At 45.9% G+C, this 13,885-nt stretch overlaps 1 protein-coding gene across 2 annotated transcripts in view; it reads left to right on the top strand.

Moving 5' to 3' along the window:
- The window catches only part of pdcd11 (programmed cell death 11), a 75,283-nt gene that overhangs the window by 56,071 nt on the left and 5,327 nt on the right, over positions 1-13,885 (top strand). Inside the window, exons 31-34 of one of the 2 annotated variants that reach the window (XM_041210106.1) lie at positions 120-272; positions 5,769-6,016; positions 9,685-9,853; positions 12,668-12,821. In XM_041210106.1, coding sequence (XP_041066040.1) covers positions 120-272; positions 5,769-6,016; positions 9,685-9,853; positions 12,668-12,821 — 724 coding nt within the window. Of the gene's footprint in view, positions 1-116; positions 273-5,768; positions 6,017-9,684; positions 9,854-12,667; positions 12,822-13,885 lie in introns of both variants that reach the window. The other variant, XM_041210105.1, reaches the window with a different exon arrangement.

Raw genomic sequence — 13,885 nt, 5'->3', positions numbered from 1 at the left:
TAAGGCATACATACCTCCTAATGTACTTAGCTGTATTCCTTGAGCTTCCTGAAGAAGCTTTTGGACCTTAACTACTTGCTGGCCAGGAGCTAACAGCTACTTGTCTTTCTCAACAGCAGCAGCAGCAAAATCCCATCAAATCAGAGGTTCCCAGACTCCAGGTGTCCAGCAGCTTTGCTTGGGATGCGAGTTTAAATACCATTGCTCCTGTGACAGGAAGACAAGAAGACCTGAGCTCAGATAGTGAGGAAGATGAAAGCAAAGACTACAAGGTAGGAGAATTCTTCCTGTATCACTGTAGTAGTTAACTTCCTGGACCTTGCACTGATTCTCACACAGACTGTGATAACCTTTGTGGAGAGGAACAGGAAGTGTACTCATCATTAAATCATCAGTAACTGGGGAGGCATCATCTTGTCCTGCTCTTCAGGAACAGGGAGAAATCCCTTCTGTAGATAGTTTTACTGAAAAACACAAGGTGGGAGGGGAGTGCACAGTGATGGGCAGTGGGAGGAGAGAGACTGAGAGAGGAGGGGGGGGGGCGGCAGTTTGGGGGGCGGGGGGGGTGGTGGGGGGCGGGGGGCGGCGGTTTGGAGGGGGGGGTGGTGGTTGCAATGGCCAGTGGGAAGAAAGAGGCTGAGAGAGGAGTGGGGGGGCTTGCAAGAGGCAGTCAGAGGAGAGGACCTGTGAGGGGAATGGGGTGAGATGGGCAATAGGAGGAGAGCAGATATGAGGGGATGGGAGAGATAGGTAATGGGAGGAGAGGGGCTGTGAGGGGAGTCGGGAGTTGGGATGGGCAATGGGAGGAGAGGGACTGTGAGGAGTGGGGGCGGAGAGGGGCTATAAGGGGATTTGGGGTGGGTGCAATGGGCAGTGGGGGTGATAGGTGTGAAAGGAGGACCCTGTGCCAGGCAGTCAGCAGCACCTAGAGGAGAGCAGAGGAACTATAAAAACAGCGCAAGAAGCAGTGAGAGTTTGAGCGCAGAAGTGACTGAGGGAGTTCGGTGAGGCAGAAGGAGGTGCTCCATTCCTTTTCTATCTTTGCTCAGAAAGAAGAGTGGCAGCCTTGGTAAGTAGGACCTGGTGAGTAAATTAGAAAAGTGTAATATTTTTAAACAAGTTGCTATATTGGATTTAATTGTGAAGTGCCAGGAATAAGGGAAATTTAGAGCCAATATAATAAAGTAATATAAATAATCCAAAGTTAACGTAAGGGAAGTAGAGTTAAGACATGGCAGGGCAGCTCAGACAAGTGGAATGCGTGTCCTGTAATATGTGTGAAGTCATGGCGCTACCGGTGTCCTAGCTGACCACGTGTGCAGGAAGTGCTGTCAGCTGCAGAAACTTCAGCTCCAGGTTACAGAGTTCAGGTGGCAGCTGGAGTCACTCTGGCACATCCGTGAGGCTGAGAGCTCTTTGGATAGCACGTTCAGAGAGGTGGTCACACCACAGCTTAAGGGCCTGGAGACAGAGAGGGAATGGGTGACCACCAGGCAGTCCAAGAAAAGTGGGCAGGTAGTGCAGGAGCCCCCTGGGGTCCTGCTCACAAATCGGTTTTCCGTTTTGGAAGCTGCTGAGGGTGCTGGTTCCTCAGAAGAATGCAGTCAGAGCCAAGCTTATACTACAAGCAGCTCAGCTGTACAGGAGGGGAGGAAGAAGAAAGAAGGAGCAATAACAATAGGGGATTCATTGGTTAGGGAAACAGACAGGAGTTTTTGTCTGTTGATATGACTCCGGATGGTATGTTGCCTCCCTGGTGCCAGGGTCAAGGATGTCACAGATCAGCTGCAGGATATTCTTCTGGGAAAGGGTGAACAGCCAGAGGGTGTGGTCCACATTGGTACCAATGACCGAGGTACAAAGGGGGATGTGGTCCTGCAATCAGAATTTAAGGAGCCAGGTAGAAAATTAGCAAGCAGGACCCCAAATGTTGTAATCTCCGGATTATTCCCAGTACCACGTGCCAGTAAGTACAGGAATAGGAGGATAAGGCACATATATGAATGCGTGGCTGAAAAGATGGTGCAGGAGGGAGGGTTTTAGATTCCTGGGACACTGGGACTGGCTCTGGGGGAGACGGCACCTGTACAAGCCAGATAGGTTGCACTTGAACAGAGCTGGGACTGAGTTCCTTGCGGGGTGTTTTGCTAGTGCTGTTGGGAGGGCTTTAAACTAACTCGGCAGGGGTGTGGTAACCAAGAGAAAGTATTATAGAGGAATACCAGGGGTACAAAATACTGGAAGAGATGGATGACAGTAGAATGGAGAATAGTAAGTTAATAGGTAAAGTCGGGGTAAGGGAGAAAGTAACAAAATCTAAATCAGGGTTACTATGCATGTATGTGAATGCACGGAGTATAGTAAATAAGATTGGGCAGTTACAGGTGCAGATTGCCATGTGGAAATATGATGTTGTGACGATAACAGAGACCTGGCTCAAGGAAGGGTAGAATTGGGTGCTAAATATTCCCGGGTACAAGGTGTTCAAAAGAGATAGAAAGGAAGGAAAGGAGGAGGGGTGGCGGCATTGGTTAAGGAGGGCATTGCAGTGCTGGAGAAAGAGGATGCTCCAGAGGGTTCAAGGCTCCATTTGGCTAGAGCTAAGGAACAAAAAGGATGTAATTACATTGCTCAGTGTAGTCTATAAACTGCCAAATAGTGAGAAGGACGTAGAAAAACAAATCTGCAGGAAAATTACAGAGAGATGCAAGCATTATAGAGTAGTTATAATGGGGGCCTTTAATTACCCAAATGTAGACTGGGACAGTGGTAGTGTAAAGGGTGGAGAGTGGCAAAAGTTCTTAGATTGTGTGCAGGAAAATTATGGCAGTATGTGTCCAATCCAACAAGAAAAGTCGCACTGTTGGACCTAGTTCTTGGAAATGAGGTGGGCCAAGTAGATCAAGTGTCAGTGGGGGAACATTTAGGAGACAGTGATCATTGTATTGTACGTTTTAGGATGATGATAGAAAAGGGTGATAGGCAATCCAGAGGAAAAATAATTAACAAGAGTCGACTTCAGTGGGGCAAGAATGGAGCTGGGCCAGATAGACTGGAATGAAAGATTGGTGGGAAAAACTAGCTGAACAATGGGCTACCTTCAAAAAGAGAATTGGATCGGTCACAGTCAAGGTATATTCCCATCGAAAGGGAAAGGTAGGGCAAACAAATCCAGAGCTCTCCTGGATGCAAAAGGAGATAGAAATTAAGATAAAGAAGAAAAAGTGCGCTTATGACAGGTGTCAGGGAGAAAATACAATTGAGAACCAAGAGGAATACAGAAGGTTCAGAGGGGAGGTGAAAAAGCATATTAGAGAAGCAAAGAGGGATTATGAGAAAAGACTGGCAGCCAACATAAAGGGGAATCCTAAAGTCTTCTGTAGGCATATAAATAGTAAAAGGAGGAGTAGGGCCAATTCGGCACCTAAAAGGGAATTTACACATGGATGAAGGGGCCATGGCTGAGGTACTAAATGAATACTTTGCATCCGTCTTTATTGAGGAGGTAGATGCTACCCTGGCCATGATGACAGACAAGGAAACTGTCACTAATAGGGTTTAAAATTGCTAAGGAGGAAGTTTTGAATAGACTCAGTCTTACTGACTTAAAGTTGACAAGGCACCAGGACTGGACAAGATGCGTCCAAGGATATTGAAGGAAGTGAGAGTAGAAATTGCAGGGGCACTGGTCATAATCTCTGTCTTCCCTAGACTCTGGGCTGGTGCCAGAGAACTGGAGAACTGAAAACATTACACCCTTGTTCAAAAAAGGTTGTAAGGATAATCCCAACAGTTACAGACCAGACAGTTTAACTTCAGTGGTGGGCAAGATTCTAAAGACAATTATTCGGGATAGAATTAGTAGTCACATGGAAAAATATGGGTTGATAAGAGCCAGCCTGGATTTCTAAAGGGGAAATCGCGTTTAACTAACTTGCTGGAGTTTTTTTGAAGAGGTAACAGAAGAGCCGACGAGGATAATACCATTGAAGTGTTGTACAAGGACTTTGAAAAGGCATTTGATACAGTGCCAACAACAGACTTGTGAGAAAAGCTATTGCTCATGGAATAAGAGGGACAGTAGCAACGTGGATACAAAATTGGCTGAGTAACAGTCAATGGATATTTTTCAGGTTGGAGTTTCCCAGGGGTCGGAATTGGAACCCTTGTTTCTCCTGATATATATTAATGATCTAGATCTTGGTGTGCAGGGGACAATATCAAAGTTTGCGGATGATACGAAGCTTGGGAGTGTTGTGAACTGCAAGAAGGACGGTGTAGAACTTCAAAAGGACAGAGACAAGTTGGTGGAATGGGCAGATAGGTGGCAGATGAAATTCAATGCGGAAAAATGTGAGATGATGCATTTTGGTAGGAAGAACATGGACAGACAATGTAAAATACTGGGTGAAATTTTGAACGGGTTGCAGGAACAGAAAGACTTGGGCGTATATGCACATTGATTATTGAAGGTGACAGGGAAGGTGGAAAGAGCATTTAATAAAGTATACAGTATCCTGGGCTTTACTAATAGAGTACCAGAACAGGGAAGTTATGCTAACTGTATATAAGACACTCGTTAGCCCTCAGCTGGAGTATTGAGTACAGTTCTGGGCGCCACATTATAGAAACGATGTGAACACATTGGAGAGAGTGCAGGAGAGGTTTACAAGAATGGTTCCAGGGATGAGAAACTTCAGTTACGAGGATAGATTGGAGAGGTTTGGACTGTTCTCCTTGGAGAGAAGAAGGCTAAGAGGAGATTTGATAGAGATGTTCAAAATCATGAGGGGGCAGACAGAGTAGTTAAGGAGAAGCTGTTCCCACTCATGAAAGGATCAAGAACAAGGGAGCACAGATTTAAAGTGATTTGCAAAAGAAGCAAATTTGATGTGAGAAAAAACTTTTTCATACGAGTGTATTGGGTCTGGAATGCACTGCCTGGAAGTGTGGTGGAAGCAGGTTCATTCGAGACATTCAGGAGGATATTAGATAACTATTTGAATAGAAGCAACGTGCAAGGGTACAGGGAAAAGGCGGGGCAATGGCACTAGGTCATAAAGCTCATTTGGATAACCGGTGTAGACACGATGGGCCGAATGGCCTCCTCCTGTGCTGTTAAAATTCTGTGATTCTGTGGGTGTTGGGAGACAGTGGGACTGCGAGGAGAAGGGAGATGGGGATGTAATGGGCAGGGGGAGGAGAGGGTCTGAGAGAAGGGAATGGCATTGGGCAATAGGAGGAGAGGTGCTACGAGGGAAGTGGGGGGCAGGATGGCTGGTGAGAGATGGTGGGGCTGTGAGGGGGGGGAGTGGAGGGGTACAGTGGGCAATGGGAGGAGAGGGGCTGTGATTGGGGTGGGAGCAAGGGTGATGGGCAGTGGGAGATGGTAGAAAATACTTCATTGACTTGCATTAACAGCAGAAAATGTTGGGAGAAGCAGGTGAGACTGATGTTTCAGGCCGATGACTCTTTGACAATCTTACCTGATGTTTTCACTAATTTCTAGTATTGTCTGTTTACCAACAGGAAATGAACTCTATAGCTTAGGTAACTGGGAACTTGCATCTTTCACAGCCAGTGAATCAGGCAAAGACTGCATTCCTTTCACTCCTCCACCACCACCATCACCACCATGTCCAGGTGGGCTCTTGGGTGGGGTCCGTGCCTTTCATCCAGCCAGAGAGTTGGCAGGAGGATGGGACAGCTGAGTGGGAAGCGGGCAAACGGGGAATGTTATCTTAGTCTCAGTATGTTTGTTCCATCAGCCCAAGATGAATCGGAGAGAGAAGGAAGCAGGAAAGCAGCAGATGGAGAAGGAACTGGCGAAGGTTGAACAGCAGCTGATGGACCCCAATCGACAGCCGCAGTCAGCAGATGACTTTGATCGCCTGGTGCTGAGCTCCCCCAACAGCTCCATTGTCTGGATGCAGTACATGGCATTCCACCTGCACGCTACCGAGATTGAGAAGGCACGGGCTGTGGCAGAGAGAGCTCTGAAAACCATCTCGTTCAGGTAATAGTAAGAGTGGAAAATAGGTGGGAAGTAGTGAGGATGACACACGGTCTACAGAAGGATATAGACAGGTTAAGTGAGTGGGCAAAAACTTGGCAGATGGAATATAATGTGGGAAAATGTGAGGTTATGCACTTTGGCGGGAAGAATAGAAGAGTTGAATATTATTTAAATGGAGAAAATCTGCAGAAGGCTGCAGCACAGAGGGATTTGGAGTTCTTGTGCATTATTCCCAAAAAGCTAACATACAAGTTCAGCAGGTAATAGGGAAAGCAAATGGAATGTTGGCCTTTATTCCAAAGGGAATGGAGTATAAAAATAGGGAAGTCTTGCTAAAACTATATAAGGCACTAGTTAGACTACACCTAGAATACTGAGAGTAATTTTGGTCCCCTTATCTAAGGGAAGATATAGTGGCATTGGACACAGTCCAGAGAAGGTTCACTAGGTTGATCCTGGATATGATGGGATTTTCTTATGAGTAGAGGTTGAGTAGGTTGGAGCTGTACTTATTGGAGTTTAGAAGACTGAGAGGCAGCCTTATTGAAACATATAAGATTGTTAAGGGGCTTGACAGGGTAGATGCTGAGAAGTTGTTTCCCCTTGTGGGAGAGTCTAGGACCAGAGGGCATAATCTCAGAGTAATGGGTCGCCCATTTAAGACAGGGATGAGAAGGAATTTCTTCTCTGAGGGTAGTCAACCTGTGGAATTCTTTACCGCAGAGGGCTGTAGAGGCTGGGTCATTTAAGTATATTCAAGGCTGAGAAAGACAGATTTTTTAATCAGTAAGGAAACCAAGGGTTATGGGGACAAGGCAGTAATGTGGAGTTGAGGATTATCAGATCAGCCATGATCTCTTTGAATGGTGGAGCAGACTCGATGGGCCGAATGGCCTACTTCTGCCCCTGCGTCTTATGATCCTAAGGAGCAGAGACCACGAGCATCTGGCAGAAGAGCCAACACCCAATCTCTTTAACCTCTTTTCCTTCAAAATTGATGTGGTCCCTGTTTCAATCACTAACTCTGGGATAAAAACAGAAAATGCTGGAAAAACTCAGCAGGTCTGGCAGCATCTGTGGCGAGAGAAACAGAGTTAACGTTTCGAGTCCACATGACTCTTCTTCAGACCTGAAGAGAGATATAAATGTGATAGATTTGATACTGTTGAAGAGGGGATAGAGCAGGTAAGGCAAAATAGATGGTCAGGGATAGATGGGAGCTCAGGAGAAATTGACAAAGATGTTAACGACACAAGATAAAGGGATTGTTAATGGTAGTTGGTAAAGACTAAAGATAGTACTAATAGTGGAATTAAGGTTGGATAGCAGAATGTGTTAAAAGCAGAACAAGGCTCTCTGAATGCAAAACATAAGAGCTAGTTACAAGGGGCCCTGTGGTGCGAGGGGGTAGGGGGAAAAGAATGTTCAAAATGGAGGAGAGAGTTCATGGTCTGAAGTTGTTGAACTCAATGTTAAGCCCAGAAGGCTGTAAAGTGCCTAATCAGAAGATGAGGTGCTGTTCCTCCAGTTTGCATTAGGCTTCACTGGAACATTCTAGCAGGCCACGAGCAGACATATGGGCATGAGAAGTGTTGAAATGGCAAGCGACAGGAAGGTCTGGGGTCATACTTGTGGACTGAGTGCAAAGTAATCACTCAGTCTGCGTTTGGTCTCCCCAGTGTAGAGGAGACTGCATTGGGAGCAGCAAATACAGTAGACCAAATTGAAGGAGATGCAAGTGAAGCACTGCTTCACCTGAAAGGAGTGTTTGGGCCCTTGGATGGTGTGGAGGGAGGAAGCAAAGGGGCAGGCATTATACCCTCCTGCAATTGCATGGGAAAGGGGATGAGGTGTTGGGGGTGATGGAGGGTCCCAAAGGGAACAGTCCCTATGGAATGCTGACAGGAGATGAGGGGAAGATGTGTTTGATGGTGGCATCATGCTATAGCTGTGGAAATGGCAGAGGATGATCCTTTGAATGCAGAGGCTGATGGGGTGAAAAGTGAGGACAAGGGGGAACCTATCATGGTTCTGGGAGGGAGGGCAAAGGGTGAGGGCAGAGGCATGGGAGATGGGTCGGACACAGTTGAGAGTTGAACCTTGGCTCAGGAAATAGGAAGACATGTTAGAATCTGTTATTTTGGAAGATAGCATCATCGGAACAGATGTGATAGAGACGGAGAAACTGAGAGAATGGGATGGAGTCCTTACAGGAAGAAAGGTGTGAAGAACTGTAATCTGGGGTAGCTGTGGGAGTCAGTGGGTTTGTAACGAATATTGGTAGACAGAAATAGAGACAGAGAATTCATGGAAGGGAATTGTCAGAGATGGACCATGTGAAGGTGAGAGAGGGGATTGTATTCTACACCCTGTGTCCAAAAAATATCCCCTGCTCTCTCTTTCCTAAATCTCCTCCCTTTAATCTTTTATCTATAATCCTCACCCTAGATTTCTAACCTTCTCCATCAGGCTCCTATGTGTTACCTTATTCAGAGCTTTCTGAAGGTGTACATCACCTCTGCATTTTCCCAGCCCCCATATCTATCACCTCAAAGAACTCTCTCTCATGTAATAACTTGTGTGCTGAATCACAGGGTCCAGATCTTTCGCAGCTTGTTGGAGCCCTTGGCTATTCCAAGGGGATAGACAGTGATAGCTCGTTAAGAGTCCTGTTTCCCACTCCTGGGGTAAAATTGGAATGTGCAGGTTGCTGGAGCATATAATTCAGCCTGGGGATGAGGGTATCACTGGCACTTACTACCAACAGAGGAGTAATACAAACTGAGCAACTTGTTGGACCACTTCAGAGAACAGATAAAAGCCAACCACATTGGTGTGGGACTGGAGTCACGTATAGACCCAGCCCAGGTGAGGTCAGCAGGTTTAAGGACATTAGTGAACCCGTTGGGTTTTTATCACAATCCCGACAGCTTCATGGTCACTTTTCTTTTTACTTATACTAATCATTTCCATTTAAAAAAAGATGAATCTAAATTTGCAAACTGTGCTGATGGAATTTGAATTAGCATTATTTGAATTATTACTCTTGGTTTCTGGATTGCTGGTTCAGCAAAATAACCACTATACATTTGCATTGCAGTTTTTTATGTTTTGATTTAAAGTCTATTCACATTTAATCCCTCTCCATTAGCCTAATGCAGATGTTCACCTAGTTCAACTTTAAAGTCAAGAACATTATACCCATGGGGTTCTTATTTAAACTTTCTGTGGTGTTCTGAAACATTCGATCGATTCACCCACTGGTATTAGTGATACGAGCAGTGCTGTGGTTCACCTCAGCCCTGGTGTTAAGCCATTGGGCTGCCGTATGGAAAGGTGGAGTAATAATTATACAGCATTGTGTCCAGCACATCTCTGTGAATAAATACAGCCGTCATGTTACATAGCACGGTCCCACACAACAGCTGGATAAATAGCCAGTCAATCTTTTTTTCATGTCATTGGGAACTTGGTGGTGGCAAGTGAGTGTGGATTCCCTGCTCTTCAAATATTGCCTTTGATGTCAATCATCGTAAGTGCACTTAGTAGTTTCTTTCAATCTCTCTTTTCTCACTTGTTACCTCTTTCTGCTGATTCACTCATGCTAACTTTACTTTCTCTCACTCTCTCTCGCTCATCATTTTTTGTCCTTGATCTTACATTTGCAGGGAGGAGCAGGAGAAGCTGAATATCTGGGTTGCGTTACTGAACCTAGAGAATCTCTACGGAACGGAAGAGTCGCTGATGAAAGTGTTTGAACGAGCTGTTCAGTACAGTGAGCCTCTGAAAGTCTTCCAGAAACTGGCCAATATCTACACCAAATCTGAGAAATACAAGGTAAACAGACAGCCAGCCACAATTCCAACTGAGTTTGTGCAGAAGCCCAGGCTGTGGTGGGACATCCCACATCCTACATCTCCGAGTACAGGTGTCAGGATGGGGCATTCGTAGCACTACAACTTGGATTGGGATCAACTCTGAGGCTGCTAACTCTTGAAGCAGTTGTCATATAACCCATGTACTTCCTGCCAAGGAAAATGATCTAATAGTCTTGGGGTGGCTTCTCCCAACTCTCTCAGAATACTGACTGTTAGGCCCGCATCCCAACTGAATTGCGATTTGTGTGTGAGCCCAGGCAATGTGTGTCCGTGGGACTTGTCCAGGAACTATAGCTGCCTGTGCTGCAGGTTGAGGACAGTCAGACAGCACTTGGCTGTCACTCATGCACGGGATCTTTCAGATCCAACTCACTGGGACATGAGGGATTTTGACCCAAAGTCTGATCCAAAGGTCTAACTCAGATCCTCAAATTCAGGAATGGGACTTGAACCTTCAGCATGCTGAGGCTAGAGCCAAACTGGCTGTCAGTGTCGCTTGGTCTGATTGAGGCCTGCTTCAACCTCTCGGCCTCAGACTGCAGCTCCGTGTGGGTTTGTTCATTTTTAGTTTTGTGCTCAAGGTGGGAAAACAGTACCAGGAAAAGGATCAGTTTTCTTTATCCAATACTGTCCTAATTCAGCACACCCAGATGCACTATACCAGGGAAACAGAGTAAAGCTCCCTCTGCACTGTCCCCATCAAACACTCCCAAGACAGGTATAGCACGGGGTTAGATACAGAGTAAAGCTCCCTCTACACTGTCCCATCAAACACTCCCAGGACAGGTACAGCACGGGGTTAGATACAGAGTAAAGCTCCCTCTACACTGTCCCCATCAAACACTCCCAGGACAGGTACAGCACGGGGTTAGTTACAGTGTAAACTCCCCCTACACTGTGTTATGACCAGGATGGGAGGAGTGCGCATATGATCCAACCCCACGACTCTGCAGGCCGTACCATTAATTCAAAGGTTTAATTTTCTCTCCAAATTAGCCAATTGTTAGTTTCCCCTGCTGGTGCCCAGAATAGTAATCTTCAAGCAGGCTCTTTTCATTAAACTCAGAACGATTAATAAAAATTAACATAATTAATTAGTAATTATCAATAACCGGGGGGGCATAGATTTAAGGTAAGTGGCAGGAAGTTTACACGGGATTTGAGGAAAAATGTTTTCACCCAGAGGGCAGGGGGCATCTGGAACTGTCTGTCTGAAAGGGTGGTAGAGGTGGGAATCCTCACAACATTTAAGTAGCATTTAGATGAACATTTGAAACACCATAGCTTACAGGGCTACAGGCCATGTGCTGGAAAATGGGATTAGAGTAGATAGGGACTTGGTGACCAGCATGGACATGATGGGCCGAAGGGCCTCTTTCAATGCTGTAAAACTCTATGACTGTTTATTAGAAAACCAACTTCTTTTTAACGAGTTGCAAGTACTGGTTAACACACAGTTGTAATTGGGAAATATAACTATCTCGCGCGCACACACACACACACACACACACACACACATACATATATACACTCACACACACAGACAAACAGAGAGGGTCTCTCTGCAGAGATGGGCTTTAGTAGATGGGTGTTATAAAATAAAGGATAAAGTTCACAGGGTCTCAGTGCTATCGACCTGGAGTTCCCTTGTGTGAAGATGGGCTGCCGGTCCTGATGAACACCTGTAAGTTCTCAGCAAGTGGCCTCAGCTTTGCAGGTCCAAATGCAGACCAGTAACACTTAGATGAGGATTCCCTGGCTACAGATTGATAGCCCCACAACATTGCAGGCAAGGTAGAGAGAGAGCCAGTTAGAGTAGCCTTCTTTCCTCAGCTTGTTCCCCAACAAGATTCCCATCAAAACCAGCAGGTTCGCAACTTAAGATTCTTTCTCTCTCCCTTGATAAATCTTTGCCTTTTCAGATTTTCTTCCCCCATCAGTTAAAGTGATTGCTGTTCAAAACAAATAACCAGATCTCCCTCAAGTACCATAAAGGTCAGGTGATTTATTGGAAGAGGCCTGCTTGTTGACAGCTCCAAGATGAACTTATAACTTAACTTTATTAAAAAAAAATCCTAGGTTAGCATCCACATGTCCAGATCGTGCCATGTCCTTCCATTTCGTAAACGAAAACTTCAGTCTTGAGAGAGAGAATTCTAACAACTGCCCCATCAAACACTTCCTGGGCAGGTATAACATGGGGTTAGATATCGAGTAAAGTTGGACGTGTAACACTGCCCCAGTTTTGTGCTGAGCTCCAATCTGAGGAGTGTTCCTTATTTTTCACACCAGCCGCCCCTTTCTAATTGCCACTTAGACCCTAATTGGTTTTGGTTTATGCTTGAGCCCTCTACCTACTGAAGCCAGATTTCCAATACTTTATTGTACTTGTCTGGCAGGCAGAGGGCACCTTCTCTGGGATCTACCTGGACTGATACGCTGGTTCCAGAGGTTATCTGCAGCCTTTGTCATGTGGTAGATCTTGATTCCTGGGTGAGGGAAGGTTGAGCTGGTGTCTTAGGCTGTATGTTACAGCGCTGGAAACATTGGTTCTAGACATTAAGAACAGAAAATGCTGGAAACACTCAGCAGGTCAAACAACATCAGTGGAAAGAGAAACAGTTAATGTTTCCTGTCAAAGACCTTTCATCAGAGCTGGCTTATGGAAGTCGTTGGTTCCGTGCCAGGCTGATGTACTGTAAATATTTAGAATGTGAATGTTGTTTTGGATAGTGTGTGAGATGTCATGCTGTGTCTTGTGTATTTTTTTCAGCAAGCAGACAGCCTGTACAACACCATGCTGAAGCGGTTCCGTCAAGAGAGCACTGTCTGGCTCAGCTACGCCACCTTCCTCCTGAAGCAGGGGAGGGCCGACTGTACCAATGCCTTACTGCAGAGGGCACTCAAGTGTCTGCCACAGAAAGAGCGTAAGTCGAGAATGGGATGTGCGTCCACTGACTGTGTAGGGCAAGGGGAGGAGTGAGCATGCAACTGGCAGCTGTCCCCATTTAATCAGAGCCAGATTATCACTTTCAATCCCACCCTGGCTCTGGGGCATCTATCACTGGGCTGATAGCTGCTTTTGTGTCGGCCTTGCTTTGTGTCTATTACAACTGGAGGGTTCGAGGGTTCCTGGAGTGTGTGCCATTTGCTGCTTCCCTCTGCGTAACAGTCAGAGGGTTTAAGATCTAATTAGGAACAGGAGGAAGCCATTCAGCTCCTCAGCGCTGTTCCATCATTCAGTCAGATCATGCCATGTCTGTACCTCAGCTCCATTCACCAGCCCTTGGTCCATATCCTTTATATCCTCAGCCATGATGCTGTTTCTGCATTTACAGGTCCTGTGTGCCTCTGGGTTACAGGGAAATTAAAACCAAGCTGATACTTTCCCCTTTGAGGCACATTGAGGAGAAAATGGAAGTCAGGAGAACCTTCTTTATCCAGAGAGTTAGAAAGTGGAACTCACTGCCACAGGTAGTAGTTGTGGTGAATAGTATAGGTGTATTTAAGGGGAAGCTAGATAAACAAAAGAGAGAGAAAGGAAAAGAAGAATATGTGATAGGTTGAGATATAAACCAGGGTGATGGGGAGGCTCGTGTGGAGCGTAAACACTGCCGCTGTTGGAATGTTCAGAAACAACATAATCCATGTTATTGTGCAGCAAAGGCATCAGCATCCAAGGTAACAGGTTACTGTTTGACAAGAGTCCCCTCGTTGACAGGCTCTCTGCGGTATTAGAATGAGCTGAGCCACTAGGTGGCATGTGTGAGCTCCCTTCTCACCTGGTTAGCCAAGGATCTGATGAACACAGCAATCGGCACAGGTAGAGTTTCCGTTTGGCCTGTAAGGAGGACACACCAACTACCCATAGCCAAAATTCTGGGGGCTTAACCAACTTAAAAAATGATGAAGCCTCCTGGGCCCAGAGCATGAGGGAGTTTCCCCCCCCGTTTGTCCTTCCAACGTCCTCTGTACTTCTTGACAATAAATG

Source organism: Carcharodon carcharias, chromosome 17, assembly GCF_017639515.1.
Source record: "Carcharodon carcharias isolate sCarCar2 chromosome 17, sCarCar2.pri, whole genome shotgun sequence".
Lineage (NCBI taxonomy): Eukaryota > Metazoa > Chordata > Chondrichthyes > Lamniformes > Lamnidae > Carcharodon > Carcharodon carcharias.
This window is presented reverse-complemented; position numbering and strand designations above follow the sequence as displayed.